Source organism: Crinia signifera, chromosome 2, assembly GCF_055691185.1.
Source record: "Crinia signifera chromosome 2, ASM5569118v1, whole genome shotgun sequence".
NCBI classification, from domain to species: Eukaryota; Metazoa; Chordata; class Amphibia; order Anura; family Myobatrachidae; genus Crinia; species Crinia signifera.
The window spans coordinates 28,122,276-28,145,454 of NC_139218.1; the positions used below are offsets into that span (position 1 = coordinate 28,122,276).

General features: G+C 44.5%; 1 protein-coding gene across 2 annotated transcripts in view; it reads right to left on the reverse strand.

The window, feature by feature from the left end:
* The window catches only part of APP (amyloid beta precursor protein), a 237,925-nt gene that overhangs the window by 18,795 nt on the left and 195,951 nt on the right, over positions 1–23,179 (reverse strand). The window contains exons 7-10 of one of the 2 annotated variants that reach the window (XM_083171856.1): positions 16,419–16,586; positions 9,781–9,914; positions 6,341–6,415; positions 2,897–3,055 (exon numbers count right to left, since the gene is read on the reverse strand). In XM_083171856.1, coding sequence (XP_083027982.1) covers positions 2,897–3,055; positions 6,341–6,415; positions 9,781–9,914; positions 16,419–16,586 — 536 coding nt within the window. The remainder of the gene's footprint in view (positions 1–2,896; positions 3,056–6,340; positions 6,416–9,780; positions 9,915–16,418; positions 16,587–23,179) is intronic. The other variant, XM_083171857.1, reaches the window with a different exon arrangement.

The window sequence follows — 23,179 nt, forward strand, 5'->3', positions numbered from 1 at the left end:
AGCAGCATAAACACCAAAAATACCTTAAACATGAGACCAAATGAGCATAAAGCTGCTTCCAATAAAAGCCAGGTGTGCGGTGAAATAACATTGTTTTCTCATTACCTTTGCTGCTTGTTCTGCAACAAGTCTACAGAGTATATAAGACTACATCCAGCCTAGATGACATTCCCCTTTCTGATCATGTCATCTCTTCATGCCCAACTCTAGGAAACCAGGGAGCTTATTGTGGTGAAGGAGAGATATGGAGAGAGCTGGGAGCCTGTGCTCTCTGTAACAATCAGTGCCTGAGTTACCTTCACAAACAGCAAACAATAAAATATATTAATTACGCTAATTTCTGACCCAGTTTACCGCTCGCTCCATCTCCTTTATCAAACGCGTTTCCTTTGCAGAGTTCTCACGCAGTTTAATATTAACAGTGCAAACGGTGCTCACTGTCACTCCTGTAGTGCACGCGGGTGTACTGTAACTTAATACTGAAGTACAATTTACAAGTGTACATGACAGCTGAATCACACAGAGGATACAGACCACAGTCTACCTGCTTGTCCCAATACTACATTTGTTGACATTTAAAAAAATAAAACTTCTAAATCCACTCAAAGGATATATAAAAAAAACTGCAATATACTAACCAGAAATTGCTTTTTGAATGTCACTGCAACTCTGTTCTTATCGACCGTTGTGCCTAAACTAGAAGTACCCTATTACGCCTAGGGACGCCGACAGTTCGGCAGGGCCCCGGTAAAATAGAGGGGGCATGGACTGCTGGAGGAGTGTGGCCAGGCCCCCGTGAAAAAAATAAACTAAAGGAGAGGGAGAGAGAGGACAGGCTTCCGCTGCAGCTGTGTCTCTCCCCAGGTCATCACACTGCACTGAGCTGGGGAGAGAGGCTGTGGTGCAGGCAGCAGCATGTCATCTCTCTCCCACTGCCCGGCTCCCTGCAAGGACTCTATGGCTACGAGCAAGGCAGAGTCCTATAGTACAAATATCTGTAAATCCAGGAATGAGAAGAGGTGCTGTTGCAGATGTTTCCAATTGCTCTCCAGGTACCTTCTCCAGCCAGTCACCATGTTTTCCAAACTCCACCCAGCAGACCACACTGTCACTTCCCAGCGCACCACACGGTGCCTTCCCTTTATAAGATGGGCCACAGTCCACTTGTATAGATCATACCTGATGGCGAGCGGCACTCAGATACTTGTTAGAAAGCGAACTTGGGGTTTTAATAGCAACATTTCGGGGTTTACATCCCTCTCTCAAGCCAGATGCTCCTGATCCTCAGCACTCTCCAGCCAATCACTGTCAGATGCTCCTGCCTCCTCCTCAGCACTCTCCAGCCAATCACTGTCAGAAGCTCCTGCCTCCTCCTCAGCACTCTCCAGCCAGTCACTGTCAGATGCTCCTGCCTCCTCCTCAGCACTCTCCAGCCAATCACTGTCAGAAGCTCCTGCCTCCTCCTCAGCACTCTCCAGCCAGTCACTGTCAGATGCTCCTGCCTCCTCCTCAGCACTCTCCAGCCAATCACCATCAGGTACTCCTGCCTCCTCCTCAGCACTCTCCAGCCAGTCACTGTCAGATGCTCCTGCCTCCTCCTCAGCACTCTCCAGCCAATCACCATCAGGTACTCCTGCCTCCTCCTCAGCACTCTCCAGCCAGTCACCATCAGATGTTTATATTGTTTGCCTATACCTGCCGGTGACATATAGGCTATTCCCTCAAACGACCGATATATTGCCTAGTGTATACCCAGCAGAACACTACCAAGTTGTTTAGACCGAGTATGAGAAACTAAAACACCTGCTGACGTTTCTAAGAATAATATAATAAAATTGTATAAGGTACTTTTGTATTATCACGGCGCCCCCCATATTAAGTTGCACGATTTTTCATTGCATGCCATACACCCGATGCATCGCAATGCGATGCGATTTAAGCCCCCTATATGATTTTACATTGTGTAAGCACCCTAATGGGTGCTTACAATGTTAAATGCACCCCCACACCACCCCCCAGTATGAACGTGAACACAAAGCATGGCGAGGGCAGCGGTACGCGTCCTCCGATCTTTTCATACCCCCACTATCCACGTCAGCGTGGAGTTGATTTTATAAAGTGTGGCGAGCGCAGCGAGCCACCGAGCCCGAACCGTGGGGAGTGCAGTGAGCCCCGCAAGGGGACACAAGTTATGCGCGTCCGCTCGCCAGGCTTCGAGCTCGGTGGCTCGCCACACTTTATAAAATCAACTCCACACCGACATTGATAGTGGGGGTATGAAAAGGTCGGAGGACGCGTACCGCCGCCCCTCGTGGGCTCGCCACGCTTTGGGTTCACGTTCATACTGGGGGTGGCGTGGGGGTGCATTTAAGAATTGTAAGCACCCATTAGGGTGCTTATACAATTTATAATCGCATCGCATCATATGGCATTGTATGCCATCTACAATGCCATCCAATTTTAACATTGTATGAGATTGGGGAACATCGAAGGACATCGCATCGCATACCATTGCATGCCTTATGGTCTGCGATGCGATGGGCGCCGTGATAATACACAAGTACCTTGTATAACTCTATAAATTTTACAATTAAGGTCCCATGAATGCTATAATTTAACAGAAGCTTTAGTGATAGATCAGAAGTAAGAGGATATGTATCAAAGCTTAGCGAGAGATGGAGTTGAGAGAGACAAAACACCAACCAATCAGCTCCTATCTGTCACTTGACTGGCTGTGACTAAAAGACAGTAAGGTGCTGATTGGTTGGAACGTGATCGTTCTTCACTATCACCAAGCTTTGATACGTTCATCTCAGAAACAAATGGCTACAGCGTTTCTCGTCACTTTTCATATGCTAGAACACCGTGTGAAAAGCTGCAGAAATGGCGGCATTACCCTTGGTGGGTCGGCTTGTAGCGCAGTGATGTAATTCTCCAGGGAGGTTCGCCGGCGATCATTCAGTATGGCTTCTACTCGGACCATGTGAGTCTCCACCAACTTCTGCCTTTCGTTTGCTGCCTCCTGTTCCAGGGATTCCACTTTTTCCTGGAAACGCTAATTAAAAAAAAAAAGGAAAAATAAAAAGATATACATAAATAAGTGGTAAGATAAAGCCTCAGGCACAACCACCACGTATAGCAATATTTTAGTAGAAGCGCGTAAAAATGATATATAGCTTATTTACATAATCTATGACGGATAGGTAGACCTCATCCGACATCCACAGTGTATGAGACTCATACACATTCATACCGTAATACTTACGTCAGAAAATACAAACCCAATATAAAGTAAACCATAGATCGCGTTTAAAAAAAAAAAAAAAGGGTTGACCAATTGTGTCTCGACCATTTTCATGGTGACCTTTTGCACTGCTGATCTTTCGTGTGTCGACGTAATGCACGTACGTCAACCATATGGTCTATATATGAGGGTGGATCAATAAGTACCTGTGTTTGAAGACAGGTGGTGTTGCTGAGGAAAGTTGGCATTACTATCGTGTGCCATCATCTTTCAAACAACGCCATACCAAATTTCAGATTGATTCATAGGTAAAAAAAAAAAGTCCACCACGACATGCACCAGTTCCCTCATCGGGAACTAATGCAGCCAAATCGCATGAATTGCGTTATGAATTGTTGCCGCATCCACCGTACTCGCCCGTCTTGGCTCCCTGCGACTTCTTTCTGTTCCCTAACCTAAAAACGTGGCTTGTGGGAAAAAAAACAACAATTCATAGCGCAATTCATGCAATTTGGCCGCAACAATTCTGGATGAGGGAGCTGGTGAATTGTCGTGGTGGAAAAAAAAACGAACCTATGAATCAATCTGAAATTTTGTATGGTGTTGTTTGAAAGATGGTAGTACTGTACACGATAGTAATACCAACTTTCCTCAGCAACGCCACCTGTCTTCAAAAGGTTATTGATCCACCCTAGTATAGACTGTCGATCTATCATCTTGATGCCCTATAACCCACATACTGTAACAGACTTCTACAAAGGTTCCTGTCCCGGTTGGAGGCTAACTGGCAGCCACCTATTCCAGGGCTGTGCAGGTTTGAGAACACAGAACCAGCAAATCCGTTTCATTTGCCAACATTAAACTGCAGAGAATGGTGGAAGGGGATGGTGGAGACGGGATTTGTAAAATGTCCTACTTCTAGAATTTTCTGGCCTACAGGAGAACAGAGAAGAGCTGGAAGAACCTGCTGCAGCGTTTTTGTAATTCCTCTACACGTCTACTATATACTCAGTTTGTTCTTTGCAGATGATAATGACCCATTGGACTCATTTCTGCGGCCCATCCGAAATATTCTCACTCTGCAGATTTCATCCATACACTAAATTGTAATCTGTGCAATCGGAAAACATTTCCTTTGATTATGCTAGCAGCTAGCGTGTTATATATATTTTTTTAAAAGACAGAAAAGAAAGTTGTTGTAATTACTTAAATGTACAAGTTATTGGTGCAATCCCAGGAGTGCCATCAACGTGTGCATCATTTATCATTACTGTTATCTGCAAAAGACTTCTGCCCATTAATAAAACAGATGGAGTCAGGGCGAAGTGTACAAGTGCCTATTAACCCTACTGTAATATATTGCTAGTCACCATGGCAGCACCAGCACTGATACATAGACCAAGCAGCAGAAATGAGGCTTCATTAAAAGGGGAACAGAGATGCCTCTTCTACAACCAGAACACTGCAAATCATCATTTTTTTGCATGGGGCAATTACCCCACTTTATCTCACAAAGGGCTAGAAGCACTAAGCTTCAAAAGTGATAAAATGGAGAGTGATCAACAGCCAGCCAATCAGCTCTTACTTGTCATGTCACAGGCTGTGTTTTAAAAATGTCAGTCAGGAGCTGATTGGTTGGTTGTTGATCACTCTCCATTTTATCACTTTTGATGCTTAGTGCATCCGGGCCAAAGGCTTGATAGATCTCCCCCGTGTTGTAGTCACAATGTATACCGCAATATTACAAGGTTAGACACTGTCAGGGCCAGAAATATAAGTTAGGGCCCAATACAGTCACAACAGAGCCAGTGCTGAGCCACAAGTACTATGACATAAGAAGCGTATGTGGTTGATAGGTCGATGGTATAAAGGCCGTCAGTCAACAGTTCGACCACTGTTGTTCGACACGTGAAAAAGTTCAAAGCGCATTAGGTCGACATGGTCAAAATGTTGACACGAGGAAGAGTTCGGCACGGAAAAGGTCGACATGAGTTTTTCAAAAACTGACTTGTTCATACTTCCCTGTGGGCATAGAGGGAGAATATAATCGTTTGCGGAGCTCAGCGAGGCACCGTGCCCGAAGCATGGTGAGTGCAGTGAGTCATTGGAGGGGGCGCGGTACTATAATACGGTGGCCATGATGGCATTATTCTACGGACACCCAAACTATATGCAAAAACTCTTGTTGATCTTTTTCCATGTTGACCTAATGCACATCTACATTGACCTGGACACTGTTGACCAAACGATCCACACCTATATGAAGTTCACACAATGTACACCAGACATGTCCAAACTATGGCCCTCCAGTTGTTGTGAAACTACAATTCCCAGCATGCCTTGCCACAGTTTTGGTATCAGGGAATGCTGAAACTATATATAGCAAGGCATGCTGGGATGTGTAGTTTCACAACAGCTGGAGGGCCACAGTTTGGACATGCCCGATGTACACTGTAAGGAAATTACATGTAGATGTTGCTTTTAAGCTTGAAGATACCATATAGATATAATGTACACATTGGTATCTAAGTGCGGCCACTAATACATCCTTGTATAATGAATGTTCACTCCCACCAAGATCCTATGTACAGAAGAACAGTCCCCTACTCCTACTGGAAGCAGCCAACGTGTGGGCTGAACCATGTTCCCGAGGCCTAGCTGCAATCCACCAGTAACATCGCTGAGATCTGGTGGCGTGATGGAGTCGATGAGTCCATTACAGTGTCTGGTCTCAGAGCACAGCCACCATGGGGTGCATTCAATGCGACCGGCGAGGGGGTTAAACGGCGGGGATTGCCAAAAACAAGTGATCATCGCTGTTTAACCCCCGCTCCGGCCACTCACCGTATTCAAAGTGCCAGGGAAATCCTCACTGCATTTAGCCGCGAGCCTCGCTGTTTTAGCGGCCGCATGCGCCGTTTTCTCCTCGCTCCAATAACCTAGCGAGGGGGAAAAAGCCGCCTGTGCGGGGGGGGGGGGGGGGGGAGTCAGTTGAATACTGACCCTGCGAGCTGTGACAGTGAGCCCTGCTCACTGTCCTAACTCGTAGAAATCATTGAATACACCTGCATATATACTGCATATGCCAGCCGTTACCTCTATCACAGCCTTCTTGTCCGCCTTTGGCAGGTTCTTCGCCTGACGCTCGGCCTCTTCCCATTCTTTCATCACCTGTGGAAACAGAAAAGAACACTTCAGGAAAACATCTTAGGGCTGACCTCGCCGCACACTTGGGCACTAGACTGTAAGCTCTTACGGGCAGGTTCCTGGCTACCGCTGGTCTCACATCTGCACCGGGATCACCAGCATCTGCTTTGTATTACGTATGGTCTGTAACCCTGATTGTCCGACACTGCAGACTTTGTGGGGCATTACTAGGTATGAGAACAGTCAGGGAGATTGGCTGTGCCCCTAGGGATCAATCCCTAGCACACGGCAAAGTGTAACTTAGGCTGATGACATAAAGCATGGGATGAACTTTTATATTATCAGTTCAGAAGGGTCACATTTTTCTCAAATCTCAATATGTATTTTATTGTGGGAGAACGATAGAGGACTTAGATGAGAATCGAACACATGTAGAGTGGACAGTCTAGACTAGATTTGATAGGACTCAGTGGGTGCATCTGCCTATTAACCCCGCAGAGGGCACTGACTCCACGGTCCCTCTCTCATCGACCCATCCAAGCACCTGAGAAGGTGTAAGGTTGGGATACTGTAGTAGAAGTAACTCCACCATTGTTAAGTTTAGATTTATTAATGTCTTATAGTAATCACAGGAGGGCGATGACATCAGGGATTTACTACTGGTAACATCTGTGTTTGAGAGTTTCTATTACACATAAGCCACCTTTGTGTTCCGGTGTCTGGTGCGCTCTGCCATTAACCAGATGCAGCTGTGTCAACATAGTGATGTCACACAAAGGGACACAAGCTGCCTGTATGCACTTCGGCAGTTCATAAAGCAACCTGAGGGTAAAAGTGACACACACCGGGCTTATTTTCCCCATGAGCGATGCTGTGGCAATCTCTGGCCGATAAATCGCTCAGTGAACACACTCTGAGCAATTCTCGCCTGGGCAGCGATTTTTATGGTGGGTGAACCACTTTCCATAGTAGGAGACTATGGGAAGTGGTTCACTCGGCCTTTTAGCACAACGATGATGCGGGAGCGGGCATCACAGCTCAAAATGGGAAAAGTGGGCTACAGGAATTGAGCTTGAAATTGCCCAATGTGTATGGGCCTTTACACAACCCTACAGATTCCAATCTGTTCGGTCCCCCGCATGTTCGCATGGGGGGACCAATGTTGAAGCCCTGCGCATGTGCATATTTGCTTACGTGCATGTGCAGGAATTCTATGTGGGTGACTCCGTACACTTGCACAGTCTCCGTGGCACTTGCACAGGGGGGGGGGGGGTGTGTGTGATGGAGGAGGAAAACGCTGGGCATCCCCATGCGAACACAGGATGTCAGCTGCCCGCCCAGTTCTCGGACCTGATGCCGCAAGTCTAAGTCAACAGAGACTGACTTAAATTGCAAAGTGTGTAAAAATACATTCGCTTGTCGACAACCATCCAATGATTTCGGGCCCGCACGCTAGCCTGTGAATGGATGTATATGTAAAACATCCTTTTGCAGTGCGGCAGGTATATTTGCTGTGCAGTGGGGGTCGGCCAATTGCACGCCCGGCAGGCGGCATTAGCAGGCTCGCTAAGCATCAAACTACCGCTGCTTAGCGATCCAACCAGAATGACCACTAATGATCCTTATGCAAGACTTCGAACTATAACCACATTATATTATTCTGACAAATCGTACTGATATAAAGTTTGCTTTTGTAGTTTTCCCTCTCATTTGCCAATCTGCTTTACTACATCCATTACTCCATTCTATTCTAGTGGTAATAACGGCTGTTACACCATACGCGCGGGGGACACAGACCACATATGAATAGGAGATGACAACCATACACAATGACTGTGAAAGCCCGATCACGGTTCCGGGGCTGGTCCTGAAAGACGAGCGCCGAGTCTCATAAAGCCGTGATACATTTCTGCACAACATTATCAGTTCTGTGTTCTCGCTATGTTCCTGAGACAATGCTATTTACCCCCTGGTTATCTAATAAAGCAGCATTCTTATAAATCATCCCAAGAATATAACACATTTATATGCAATTTCTAAAGGGAAGTTCAACAAAACCATGAGATGAATGGAAAAAAACAGCAGCCAATGTATACAGTATATTGAACAAAAGCCTACATACAGACGTGTCCTTGAACACTATTGCATCCGTCTCGCCACACAGCCCCTCTCTGACGCCACCAGACTCTGCTTAAGCCAAGCACCTCTTCTTACCCAAAATGCGTCAACATGGGCACTTTGATACGCTACACCTGTATATCTGTGTGCGACTGAGTCCGAATCACTTTTTCCATGACAAGTTATGTTGTGCAACGATAGATAAGTACTGCATGAGAAATTACAGCAGTCTGCTGGTGCGTCCTAGTCACACTACACAGCTACTAAGTCATTTTCAGGTGAAACAGACGTGTGGTATAAGCAGAGCAGCATAGGATCTGGTGACTCACTCGCATGGTGTATTAAAACTAGATATATGAGGATACATCCATATGCTGTTACCGCTGCAGCCCGAAACTTGGCCTGCGTCTGGCTTCGCAGTTAGTCCAAGCAGCCAGGGAGCTGCTGATCATGTGTGAGCGAGGTGCCTGCAAATTTTTGTTGGATCATCTCTTGGTGGGACCCCCGCAGACTACCGCTGGGGGGTGCAATTTTGGGTACTTGTGTAGTTTCACGGCGCCAGTATGGGGCCGTGCGTCTGAGTCCCCTTGCGGGGCTCGCTACGCTCACCACGCTATTTAATATCAACTCCATGCCAACATGGATAGTGGGGGTATGAACTATCCATGTTGGCATGGAGCTAAGTTACTTTTTTTAACATAGTTTGTGGCGAGCGTAGAACCCGGAAGTAGCACGGCGCCATGAAACTACACAAGTACCCAATTTTGTGATATTGTGAAAAACTGCAACCAGCTCTGAACGCCACACCCGAACGCAAGTGAAACATGTGCGGAGAATGCTGGTGAAACACATGCGGAGATTTCAGCCAAATGTTGCTGTAATACGTACACTAGTACAGTAAATGTCATGTAACTTAACAGCAGTCAGCAGGAAGCCTTAGTCATAATTATGTTTGGGTTGAAACAGGCCTTACGTTCTTAAAAGAGGAAAAATCGACAAGGGAATCCACAGTTATTCCACTTGGTCCAAAAATAGGATAGGTCAGGTGGGTCATAAACTGGCACTGAGAGGCCCCAAGACTGTCATTGATCCCAAAGGCTAAATATCAGGTCTATTATATATTGTGCAACCCTAAGGTTTATAGTTCATGGGATACACCGGCTAGTTAGAATTCTTGCATAAACTGTAACATTTAGCTAGTAACTGTAAAATGCAATAAACCATTGGAATAACATACAAGAGAGAGGACAGAAACTGGCGTGACATATTACCTCAGACATCCGCTCTCTGTGTTTGCCTTCGAGACGCTCTTTGGCTTTCTGGAACCGATCGTGCTCATTTTCATCATTCGGGTTTTCTAGGTACTTGTCCACAGCATCAGGCGTGCTGGCAGCGGTGGTGGGAACTAGAAGATGAGATTAGGGGAAACAGTAGTTGGTATACATGCGTTAACATTGCGTGACAAATCGGATGCCAGCATTTGGATATGGTGTTAGGAAGGTTATTGCAACAGCCAGTGAGAGCCCAATCAGAACACAGAAGACACAGTGAGAGTATGTGAGGAAACGAATGAAGGCGTCTTGGAGTCGCACAGTACCTGGGCAATATTTGAAATTAAGCTTTTACATTACATGTATACAGTATAAACTCTCAGGTTTTATACTTTTAACTTTGAAGTGGACAAATCCCTGCAGATTGCATTCAAGTGCATTTCAACCATCAAGCTGAATTGTCAATAAGGGGGATTGTTCTTTAAACTTGAAGTGTAGAGAGATAAAGTACTAACCAATCATCTCCTAATGGACATGTTTGAAAAATGACCATTAGGAGCTGATTGGTTGGTATTTTACACCCCCATAAGCTTTGATAAACCTTCCCTCTAAGCATCTGCGGTGTCAATATATATATATATATATATATATATATATATATATATATATATATATATATATATATATATATATATATATCTCATGTCCGCTGAGAAACCCATCTATTGGAAGTGGCAGAAAATGCTCATATACAGAGAGGTATTCATTATAACCAATATACTGTATTATCTATACATATCTGTGTGCGTTATATCCGTTTATTTGCATGTACTGTACATGTGTTTGAAAAATTAAAGTCTCCCGACGAGGAGGAATTAATGTTGGTGCAGGGGACACACTGCTTTTACTGGAACATTGGGGGTCGGCAGAAAGCAAAACATAACATCCCCTATGGTGCTCCGGTGATTATGTTTGAGATCTCCTGCTGGAACAGAGGAAGATTTGCTGCTGCGATGTTTTCGCCTTTGATGTTTACACTGGTGCTGAAACCCTCAGTCTCGTCTACTGCCAGCAGCTAATGGACGTTTTGCTTGAGTTGATAACACATACGTCAGCCCTTATACTATACTAAGCTGCCATTCCCTCTTGGATTTAATAAACCTTTTCACTGCTTAGGAAAAGTGGGACTAATTCTGGGCACTTCAAGGGTTTTTAGGTGTGTGTGTGTCAGACATGGAGGGGCGGGGCTTAGCATGATTGATGGTGGGGTTAAGCCCCTCCCCTTCTAGGATCATTTATCAACCAAAAAAATAGTTTTGTATGGTAAATGGTGCTCCATCCAATCAGCTCCTAACTGTCATGTGTTTGAAAAATGACAGCTGGGAGCTGATTGACTGGAGCACCATTTGTCATATGCAGTGAGTTTTATCATACACAACGGGGCAGATGTATGAAGCAGTGATAAGGGAGGAGAAGTGAACCAGTGGAGAAGTGGCCCATGGCAACCAATCAGCACTGAAGTAACATTTATAATTTGCATAATATAAAATTATACAGAGCAGCCGATTGGTTGGCGTGGGCCACTTCTCCTCCCTCATCACTGCTTCAGTTAATTTTTGGAACATCTGAGCGATATTTATTGTGTATGCCTCCAACGATGCGTGCTCCCACACATCAATAATGACCTGCTAACTTACAGTATATGTGAAAGTACAGACAAGGTAGTGCATAGTGAACGAGGGCCATGCTGCAGAATGTGTCATGGCCTCCGCTACCCCCCCCCCCCCAGACAGTGTATGGGGCCTATCACAAGCATTGCAAATCCATTATGAAGTCCAGAGAAGGGGACACACATCTTCCACATCCACTCGCTACAATGAGCTCAGGGGTGCCCTTATTTGGATAAGGAGCACTTCTTTTAAAATTATGTGGCCCCTTAGTGGTCATTTCTTGTTATAACCAGATAATACCAAACTGTATTAAAGTAGAACTAGTAGACCCACCAGGTTTAGGGGCGTGGCTGTTCTCCCGCAGGGGTGTGGGCTGCCACCACATTGGTTTGACTAACTATTAGAGTGTGCATGAGCCCCTACTTGTATATTTTATACTGATAGTGCATGCACTATAATGTACAATATTAATAACCACTTAAGTGGTATGCCTGGAAATAGCACTGCGCTATGCAAAGCCGTCCTCCCCCCTCCCTTAGCGCCGGGCAGGGGGAAAGCCGCTCAGTGTGTATGTCCCCAGTGATGAATGCGATTCTAGTTTGCAAGGGATGCCAAAGGCCCGGTCTCTGCCTAAATGATGGGGGGGGGGGGGTAATTAGGTCGCTTAGAGAAATGAGTTCCCCCACCTCTGCATGACCACTTTAAGCTCTGGTTCCCCCTGAGCCCAAAATAGTCTCAGCAGCATATGGGTTACATGCTGTTGACATGGTTTTTAACCCTTTGAGTGCCAAGTGAGTTGGTCAAAATAGGTGTGAAAATGACAACACAAACATTTTAATCCATCATAATGACCTGTAATGTTTACCTCATATAGGAAATATAATCCCATAAAATATAAAAATAATTTGACAAAACAGTTTTTTATTTGAATTCATGTAACAAATGTGAGCGACGCCGGCATTATTAGCGGATATTTTGCACATCTCACAGATGTTGGCACTCAAAGAGTTAAATAATTAGGTCTACCTTTGGATCTTTTAGAATGTGTCAGTGAGTAATGCGTGCACCTGCCGGGTGACCTGGAAAGTGTGAACTGTGTGTGTGTGTGTGTGTGTGTGGGGGGGTACGTTAGAACAGAGTTTGGGTAAGCACTGCCATAGACAAATGGACCTCTAATATGAAACACTTTCCAACTGTATTTTTATACAGTATCACCAGGCAGAATTTCCTTTGTTGCCACGGGATACAGAAAGGATCCTTTATTAAGTCCACTTACACCTCATTAAAGAATACCACCGGATTAAGGGCGGTATTCAATCTCTGCTGATATTTCTAGACAGGGGAAATATCGGCACTCACCTATTCAATGCTGCCATTAACGACAGCATTGAGGGGTGTCAGATCCGACTTTTTAAAAAAAGTCGGATCTGTTTTCTCAGAAACTGCTGTGGATTGTCGACTTTACAGATGGTTTTCGACAGCCCTTGGTTGTTTTCGCCACACCACGGACTTTGTCACGCAACAGCCGGAGCATTAAGTCGAGTTACAGTCGAAATAAACGAAAATGGCCCAGGATTCCGACTGTCAGGATGTTTCCAACAGTCGTAATCCCGGATGAAATACCCCCAAGCACTAAAGAGAGAAAAAGCGGAAGGATAAACTACCAACCAACTGCTGTCATTTTTCAAACACAGACTGTAACATGGCAGTTAGAGGCCAATTGGTTGGTACTTTAACTCTTCTAGGCTTAGACCATCTCCCCCTGAGAGTCATCACATCCCCACAAAGAGCCATTCACTAGAATGGCAACTGAATGATGTAATGCAGTGGTTCTCAAACTCGGTCCTCGGGACCCCACACAGTTCACGTTTTCCAGGTCCCCCGACAGGTGCACTCATTACTGACTGACACATTTTAAAGATCCACAGGTGGAGCTAATTATTATACTTGTGATTCTGTGAGGAGACCTGCAAAACATGCACCGTGTGGGGTCCTGAGGACCGACGTTCAGAACCTGTGATTTAATGCAACTATAACACAATAATATCAATACCAGTTCAAATCAACGGCCATGATATTAGTGGTCACCAAAATATGTTAGAAAACGTAATGAAATAATGATGTCATTTTGTAGTGTCGATCCCTTCTATGATTATCCAGCCGAAGCAGAAACTGTAGGAACCTTATATAGTATTTCTATTTTTAATAAAATAACTATGATTATACTGTGTAATAATAGAAATCAGTCACAGGAGAATAGTCTATTTGCAACGTTTCAGCCGTATGCCAAGTTTTTTGGTTAACAATGTGTTTTCCTGTCTGTTCTATGATTAATTTCTTCTGGGCCTCCGAGGTACAGAAATCATTACGGCACAATGTATTACTACAGTTAAATGCTCCGGGAGGGAGAAGATTTTTGCTACAGACGAGCTGTATTGTAAACGCACAGAAACGCACAGGAAATAATACATATCATTTAGTTCCCCCTGCACATTCGGAGGACTAGCCACAGTCTTTGTACGTATGTGTTCGCTATTACTACACGTGTGTGCATCTAGATGTCATGTGTGTTATGGGTGACACCCTATAGATATTTGTTACATTAATCCTGCTTCTAAATGCGCATACTATTAATCACCATGAACATTAACGTGTAGGTAATATCTATGTCAGAATGTACAGAAGTAGATGAATTTATTGATAGAAGGTGAATAATTCATCTAGAATGTTGTTCCTACTATACGGAGCTCTTTAATAATGTGAGTGTAATTATTATTTAATCAAACTGTTAATTGGTTTATGGTGCAAAACTGATCTTTGCTAATGACACCAAGAAAATAACTTCTAAATAGCCGTCCTTACAGGCACAATTGTGTGGTCATATTGTAGTACGTAATTAGCACATTAGTATGCTTTCCGCGTATCCAGACACCGTTTGTGCAGAGTTAAAGCATAAACCTTGTCTGAACTATGTGGAGTTTAATTTTAATGGGCACTGGCACTGTGCTACTGTAGCTCCTGACTACTGGCAGTTTGTGGATAGAGGCGCACTGCTAGCTCCTGGCAGTTGGTGGATAGAGGCGCACTGCTAGCTCCTGGCAGTTGGTGGATAGAGGTACAGTATGCTAGTTGCTGATAGTTGGTGGATAGAGGCGCACTGCTAGCTCCTGGCAGTTGGTGGATAGAGGTGCACTGCTAGCTCCTGGCAGTTGGTGGATAGAGGCGCACTGCTAGCTCCTGGCAGTTGGTGGATAGAGGCGCACTGCTAGCTCCTGGCAGTTGGTGGATAGAGGCGCACTGCTAGCTCCTGGCAGTTGGTGGATAGAGGCGCACTGCTAGCTCCTGGCAGTTGGTGGATAGAGGCGCACTGCTAGCTCCTGGCAGTTGGTGGATAGAAGTACAGTATGCTAGTTCCTGGCAGTTGGTGGATAGAGGAGCACTGCTAGCTCTTGGCAGTTGGTGGATAGTGGTGCAGTTTAATAGTTCCTGGCAGTTGGTGGATAGAGGTACAGTATGCTAGTTCCTGGCAGTTGTTGATGGATAGAGGAAATGGGCTAATATCTAAATATAGGCAATTGTCGGGTACAGGTGCTGTTCTAGTTCCTAGTTTTAAACAGTTGATAGATAATGGCAAAGGCTTGTTTCATGCTTCGGGGAACTTAGTTTAGTCTAGAATAAACATTGGGTTTCCAACTTAGAAAATACTCTAGAAAACTCTAGCTGAGCACACACTATTCTGTGTCTACACAGTGACATCGCGATAGCATACGGCTATGCTGTATTTGGCCGCATGGCCTTTGCTAGCGATGTCTTCCGCTGACACTGCGGGCGCACGCATCGCCAGAACGTGTTCCAGATATATTGGTCCGATCTGCCGGATGGTATGTCACAATGTCTAGTGTGTACCCATCTTAAAATACTCCCAATAGTCTCAAAATAACAAAGTATAGGGTTTATATACGCAATGGAACAAAGGCTGGAAAACAAAAAGGATTAAAAAACACTTTAACGGTTTAATAATCTCCCAATGGTAGACTATACCTCTAATGGTAGACCATACCTCAAAGGCAGCTGTATTGGGAGACGTTGATCATGCATGAACAAGAACAATAAAATTGGTGCTTTGTCAAAAAAAAAAAATTCTAATAAATTATTAGGGCTTTGATATGAAACAACAGGATTAAGGGGAAACAACAAATCCAACGTCGCTCTGGTGAATTGAAGACCGAGACTTTTATAGAAGCTAAATAAAGTCCTGCAACAAAAATATGATTAAACATTCATCTCTTACTATTTACATTACACAGATACAAAGGAGGAATTATAGGGCTAGCGAGCTTTAAATCCTACAGAGATCCTTTGAAAGGCCTTCAACAGGCTTGGAGTATTTGTTTAAGAACTAAATGATTAATACTCGCTAAAGCCAGAAACGTGAAAACACGCTTCTGACAGCACTAGTAAAATATGAATTTGTTCTACTATATATTGCATTATTCTTACAGTACCGCTTCCCAGTACGTGGAAGTAACCTGGCATAATCCCCCGAAAAAATATGAACTTCCTCTTTTGCATTTATCACCTTAATTAGCTTACCAAGCGCATCTTCATAAATTTCCACACACACACCAACTCTTCTGCGGGAACAATAATTATCTCAGAAAAGACAAACTACCGAAAATATTCAGCGTTCAGAGAGTCCCGAAGGCAGAGCGAGAGAGCATGTTAGTGCTTCGCACCGCGCGGCTGACACGTTAGTCAAAACACAGAATGCAGACTTGCTGTTTAACATGCTTCCACAGAAAGCCGTTATTAGACCAAACACACCATGGCAGAAGCGGTTAACATCGGAATCTGGAGCGGTTAGTGAGAGCGCAGGCCCCATTTGGGAATACCAGGAAGTAATCGGTTATGGAGGGAGCAGGGGCCTGTGGCGACAGACTGCCACAAGTTGTAGAGAGGTCCACTTACTGACGTTTCCACAGACTGCCAGGCAGTACTCCTCTGACTCAAAGTTGTTCCTGTTGCCGCCACAGCCGCCGAATATGAACTGTACGCATTTTCTCTCCATGACGTCGTAGAACCAGCGGTAGTGCTTGGCGCGACAAGGGCCGATAGCAGCTTCATCAGAGCACACCTCTATTTATAAGATGCGGAGGAACTACATTTAGCATGGAGACAGAATGGTCTGGATGTATTCTATTCTAACGTAGTCTATTTTTCTCAACAATTAAGGGGAGAGGTAACAAATCATAGAGAGAGAAAACAAAAAGAAATACATTGTGATATAAAAGGATGAACCAATCCACTGCTGGCTCTCATTTTACAGGCTGCGCTAGAAAGAAAGTGACTGTGTGAGTTCCACTTTATCGCTCTCTACTATCTTGTAGGTATATGTCTGCAAAAGTATATATCATATGCATTTTCAGCTACAGACTGCGAAAAGTGGGCGGGCGGTGACATCATATAACGTCCGCCGCCCACCCAGAGCAAGCATCACCACGCCTGTGTTACTGGGGAACGCCCAGTCTTATCTTGGTGTTCATTTTAGCACCCTGCACCTTTCACAACCAGTGCAGTGCCTAGGGTGTCGCTATCTGATCTGGTGCCTTTAGCACACTCTGGTCTGTTTCTCACTGCTGAGATACAGACCAAAGTGTGCTAGAAGCAGCATAGCAGACAGGTAAGAGGAACTGCAGCATGCTAGAACGAAATCTAAGAGGGGTATCTAATTAGCTGCTGGGTTAATCGCAGGCTCACAGAATCCAATCAAGGCCAGGAAGTTTACAATCTGCCTTATAGGGTACAATTTATGCCTGGCATGACCAAACTGTGTCCCTCCATATGTTGTGAAACTACACATGGTAGGGGATGTGGTTTTGTTTGCGTTCCGCACTAGGTTTAGCCCACGGGTGCCGGACGGGGTCCCGACAGGCATTTACCCGACGTCAGGGTCCCGACTGTCAAAACACAGACAGCCGGGTTCCCGACGGCCACCGGCTATTTTCCCTCGTGGGGGTCCACGACCCCCATAGAGGGAGAATAGAATAGGTGCATCGCGTAGCGAGCCACCGTGCCCGCAGCGTGGCGAGCCCGCAAGGGGCTTAGCTGCACTCACCATGCTGTCTGGGTCCAGCCAGTCGGGATCCCGACATAGGGCTAATGACTGTCAGGATCCCGACTGTCGGACCCCTGTACTACACCCTAGGGGTGAGGGGGGGTCAAGTGAGATCCTCACCTCCCGCAATGGGATTCGGCTTGAGTAGCGGTTTACCAACTAAAATGTCTAGACTCCGAGTTGGGAGAGACATTTTACAGTTGGTGGTGCTCGCTTGAGTCCAAATGAAAACATAGGCAATTGGGAGAGAAAAGAGGACTCTTCTTGGGGCACTCGTATGATATTGTAGATAAAAATTAACTTTTATTCATAATATAAAAAAAAAAAAAAAAAAAAAAAAGTGTTTCTTTTGGACGAAATAGCCCAATCTAGAGGAATCACACTATTTCTGTGCTCTTTATTGAGCTTACGAGATGGCACAGCAGTAATAAAGAGCACAGAAATAGTGTGATTCCTCTAGATAGTGAAATTTCATGCATATCGACCAATTAAAGGTCAATTAAATATAACACGGCAGTCTCCACAAGATTAGGGAATTAAACCCTTGAAATTCTCCAATTTGCCTCTAACGAGCCCTAGTTAGAATAAGCCTCAGGGCTCACTAGGAACACATCACAACCCAATTGGTCCCATTGTGGAACCAATAGAATTAAAACCAAAATCCCCAGCGCACAGCATATATCATAAACAGCTCACTGCAAGACTGGTGCTAGATTTTGGGACACAGGCTATTTCGTCCAAAAGAACCCTTTTTCTTAAAAATATTATGAATAAAAGTTATTTATCTACAATATCATCATATCATAAGATTGCCCCAAGAAAAAAGTCCTCTTTTCTCTCCCAATTGCCTATGTGAAACTACACATCCCAGCATGCCTTGACATAGTTTTAGCATTTGCTAATAGCAAGACTGTGGCAAGGCATGATGGGACTTGTAGTTTCACAACAGCTGGAGGGTCATAGTTTGGTCATGCCTGATTTATGCGGTTTAAAGATTATCACTTATACATAGATGGATACCAGTTGTCTGCTGAATACACATACAACAATGCTACGAGCAATAATGATCTAACTGACCTCAATCAGATTATTGCCGCGCTTTTCCAGTCATACATGCTGTGACTGCCTCTATCTGCTGAGATACCAGTGTCTGTGGTCAGCATTACCAGAGTGATAAAAGGATTACACAGGCTGCATAATGACTACCCTACGCCCCACTGTTTAAATACTTTGCTGGGATACAGTAGGCAAGCTTTCAAATGTATATCTAGGACATTAAACTGGTGCCACGAAAAAAAGGTACTTTAACAATAGTGTCCACAGAATTGATAATCTAGCCAAGGCCTAGTGTTCTGAAACTACAATTCCCAGCATGCCCTGCCCCCAGTTTTACTATTTAGTAGTGCAAAAACTGTGGCAGGGCATGCTGGGAAGTGTAGTTTCACAACAGCTGTGGAACCACAGTTCAACGGGCCTAAGCTAGTCTAATATGGCGATAACAGATTAAAAATAAAAAAATGGGTCTTGAGAAAGGATGTGTAAATAAGTATATATATATATATATATATATATATATATATATATACACACATACATACACACACACACACACATATACACTTTCTTCATCTTTTGCAAAACTTATAGATGCGACTTTAAATGTGTCTGTGGAACAGAAAATTTTATATACACATCACATACCCCAGTGTTCTGTGTAATATGGAGATCGGCGCGCACAGCTGTGCAACGGCGCTGCCAATTAACGCCACGTTCCAAGCCCACAAAAGACAATTTGCTTTATGTGGGGAAATTGCACCAGATTATTACAATGCACTAAAAGAGCGATTTACATTTGCAATTATCTAAACTGCACGCTATGAAATCTCCTTCTGCAAACATCTTAAGCATTCCAATAGTCTGAGCGACAAGTACAAGATAGCCGCCAGTTCGTCTGCTCGTTCTCTGTAAATCCTATTTCTGTCCTCTATGAAATAGAACTTTATTTGAAATGACCAGAACAGACAAGCAATAGAGGCTGCAGCCTGGAAGGGGAGGGGGATGCTGTATAATCTCTGCGGTACCGAGGGAAGCGACAAAGTAACACGGCTCAGAGCACCACACACACTTTTGTAAGCCAATGTGAATTGAGGTATTTGACTTTAGGATGACAGGCCAGCTTTCGAAAGTCTGTTATCTGTCTAGCTAGGCCTGCTGAGACTTCTAGTTCCTGAGACAGCATGCGAGTCTCTATAGTCTAGTCTAGAATAATAGCAAAGCTTCAATAGAGAATGTGATACGAAAACTGAGCTAGTTTTATTTTTTATGGAGATATAGAAGAGTCCTTATTTAGATCTAGTCGTACCACAGATCCCTCCTCTCACGCCAAACACATGGACACAGTCTGCCGTCTGCAATCTGCAATCTGAGCGGTCACGGAAGAATCTTGTTCGGCTACCGTTAATGTGTCAGAAAATTGAGAAAAATGTATTTAAATAAAATAGCGGTACTTCTGTATTATCTGGACTCCCATGTTAAATGCACCCCATTTTTTCATACCCCTACTATCCAACTACGCATGGAGTTGATTTTATATAGTGTGGCGAGCGCAGCGAGCCACCGTGCCCGAAGCGTGGTGAGCGCAGAGAGCCCCGCGGTCTCATAAGAAAAACGGGAGTCCAGATATTACATAAGTACCAAAATAGCTAATATCCATAAAATAAGGAGGGGGGGGGGGGATTATTCGTCTGGAAAAGTTTTCAGTGTGAAAAATGGGGGTTTGTTGGGATTTTATGGGTTACACTTTTTAGGGGGATTGTCCAATTATTTCCCCCTTTTTCTCACCTGGAAACAATACAACCCATGGAAAAAAAAGCAATATGCAAGTTTATTGCAGATTTGGGTCGCCCCCCACAAAATCTCCGGGTGTGGTATGACACTCTGACTGTCTGGATTACGACGGCCATTAGTCCGACATCAGAATTGGGACTGCTGGAAATCTGTCAGGGGACGAGCATTACAAAATACCTTGGGGGCTCGCTGCGCTCACCACAGGTTCTGCATCTATGGGGGTCATGGACCCCTACGAGGGAGAATAGAACCTGTCAATCAAATTTCCAACTGTGGGGCATTTAACAGTTGGGATTCCGATGTCGGACTAATGACCTTTGGAAACCCAAATGTCGGAGCGTCATCTGTCGTTCAAAATCCCAAAAACGGGCCAACATTTAGGGGAATATTCAATCTCCCGCAGCCATCTCCCGACAGGAATTGACAAACTCCCGGCTGCAGCACACTGCCACACCCCCTTCTCGTCGCGCTGCAGTTGGGGCATTTAATCCAGCCTGCAAATTCTCGGTCGAGCAGACAGAGAATGGCTGTCGAACCAGCTTTACAGCCGTAATCAAACATTGAATACCCCCTTAGACTAAACTGAACAGCTCCATGGGAGGCAATTAGCCGTAGTTATTAAATTGGATACCACCCTTAGTAAACAATGAGCATTAAGGGGGCGATTCAGTTATTACAGGGTAATTTCACAACTGGCCTTTGTGCAGTTACTAACCAGGATTTTAGCTCTGGGTACCTGTTACATTACGGTTACAGGACCTTTTCGGCATGTAGAGGATTAGCTGCATTAATCAGCGCTAAGAAACTGTAACCAGCTCCCAAGCCCGACTTAAATCCAGCCGCGGGGCTGGTCACAGAAATCACCTGGATCGACCACTAAAGCCAGGAACACGCTACGCGATGTGTACCCAGCGATACTGATGGCAACTGGGATCAGGGAGCAGTGCTGGCATGGACAAGTACATACACACTTGGAAATGCTGTCGGGAGGGAGCGATGGAGGCTTGCTACCCCTCGTTATCAATGCGCTCTCTCGTCTGGAAAACACAGGGCATCATTAATGACTCACTGGAACGTTGAAACCGTGACGATGTTTAGCATACGCACAAAGCAATATTTTGATGGGAAAGGAGCTACAGTATATGATTTTTCACTTTTAGCCACACTGTCTTATGGATAGACTGCAAAGTTGACTAGTCTTACTAGCTATTTTTACTGACACATTTCAAAAGATCCACCGGTGGATCTAATTATTTCACTTGATTCTGTGAGGAGACCTGCAAAACATGCCCTGTGTGGGGTCCGGAGGACCGACTTTGAGAACCTGTGAACTAGTTCTTTAATAAAACCGGTGTTTTGCCACATCTGCTAGCAATCATACATTTATTGATCACTGAAATACTGACTAAAAATCCTTAAACAAGTTTATACTACTTAAATATAAAATAAATTGACTTAATTCTAAAACCCCATTTAGAGCTGCACCTATGTGCCAATAGCACAGTGTTTCCCAAAATAGGTCCTCATGGGCCTGCCAACACTCGCAGACCAGGAACTAAGGATCTCAATAATTGATCACAGGTGGCTTAAACATTACCTCAGACAGTTTCTCCACCTGTGCTGAAGCAGGGATATCCCTGCTGTCTTAATTGTGAATGGTCCCTTGAGGACCGGTTTTGGGAACAGCGGTCTAGCGCAAAGTTCTTAAAGACATCGTAAAAACAAAAGTAAAAATAATTAAATAACCTAAGCGTCAAACGTACAATAGAACATTATAAAATGTTACGTAGAGGTATCACAACAATTCTAACACTGCGCTATTAAAACCTGTTATTATAATATATTCATACAGTAATTAAACATGCTATTAGGATTGTATGTAATACTGATTTCATATAATATAGATGCGGTCTATGGGACTATTTGGAAGCCATTTTTATTTACAAGTGTCTTGTAATCTAATACTACTAGTAATTAGCAGGATATAGATTCAATTACAGTAAAAGGTTACATACTGCTTAGCACAAAGCGGTGGAAGGCAATTGTTCGGCTGAACAAATGTTTTTGAGATTGGCACCGATCCAAACACAGTATATTGCTTCTGCAATAAACATTAATGCTTCAAATTATACATAGGCAACATGGGCACATAACTGTGGATGTGCCCACGGAAACACGTGGTCATCCTGTCTCTTAAGATCACTGAGCGATCAACGAAGGGAAAACGGTCTACATTTAGATCTCCGCTGTACTACACAACACTGAGAGGAGGCTTGATGGGATGGGGACGTTCTGAAAACAATAGTCCGGCACAAGGATATGGTTGGTTGTAAAGTGGTCATTGGTGGTAGGGGTTGAAAAAAAACAACCCCACAATAATATTTTTCTTATATTTCTTTCAACCGTAATAGATTTTTTTCACCTGTAACTAAAGTGGCCAATCCTGGGATTGGTGGGATCACGGGACTTGGCCCTAAAATTTCCGGTATTTGAATCCCGGGATTGGAGTTTCCAATCCCGGGAATAGACTGCGCATGCGCAGTGTAATGCCGGGCTGCTTCTGAGCACCCCCTCAGTCGCTGCCTGGATGCACAGCTCTGTGCAGCCCGCACCGCTGCACCCCCGCACCAATCTCAGCCGCACCGCCCATGTGTTGGTGGGCGGTCCATTTTGGGGTCCAGGGGCGGTTATTTATTAGGGAGGCAAATCCCAGGATTGAGTATTTTTCAATCCCAAATCCCAGGATTTAAAAAAATAAAAAAAATGC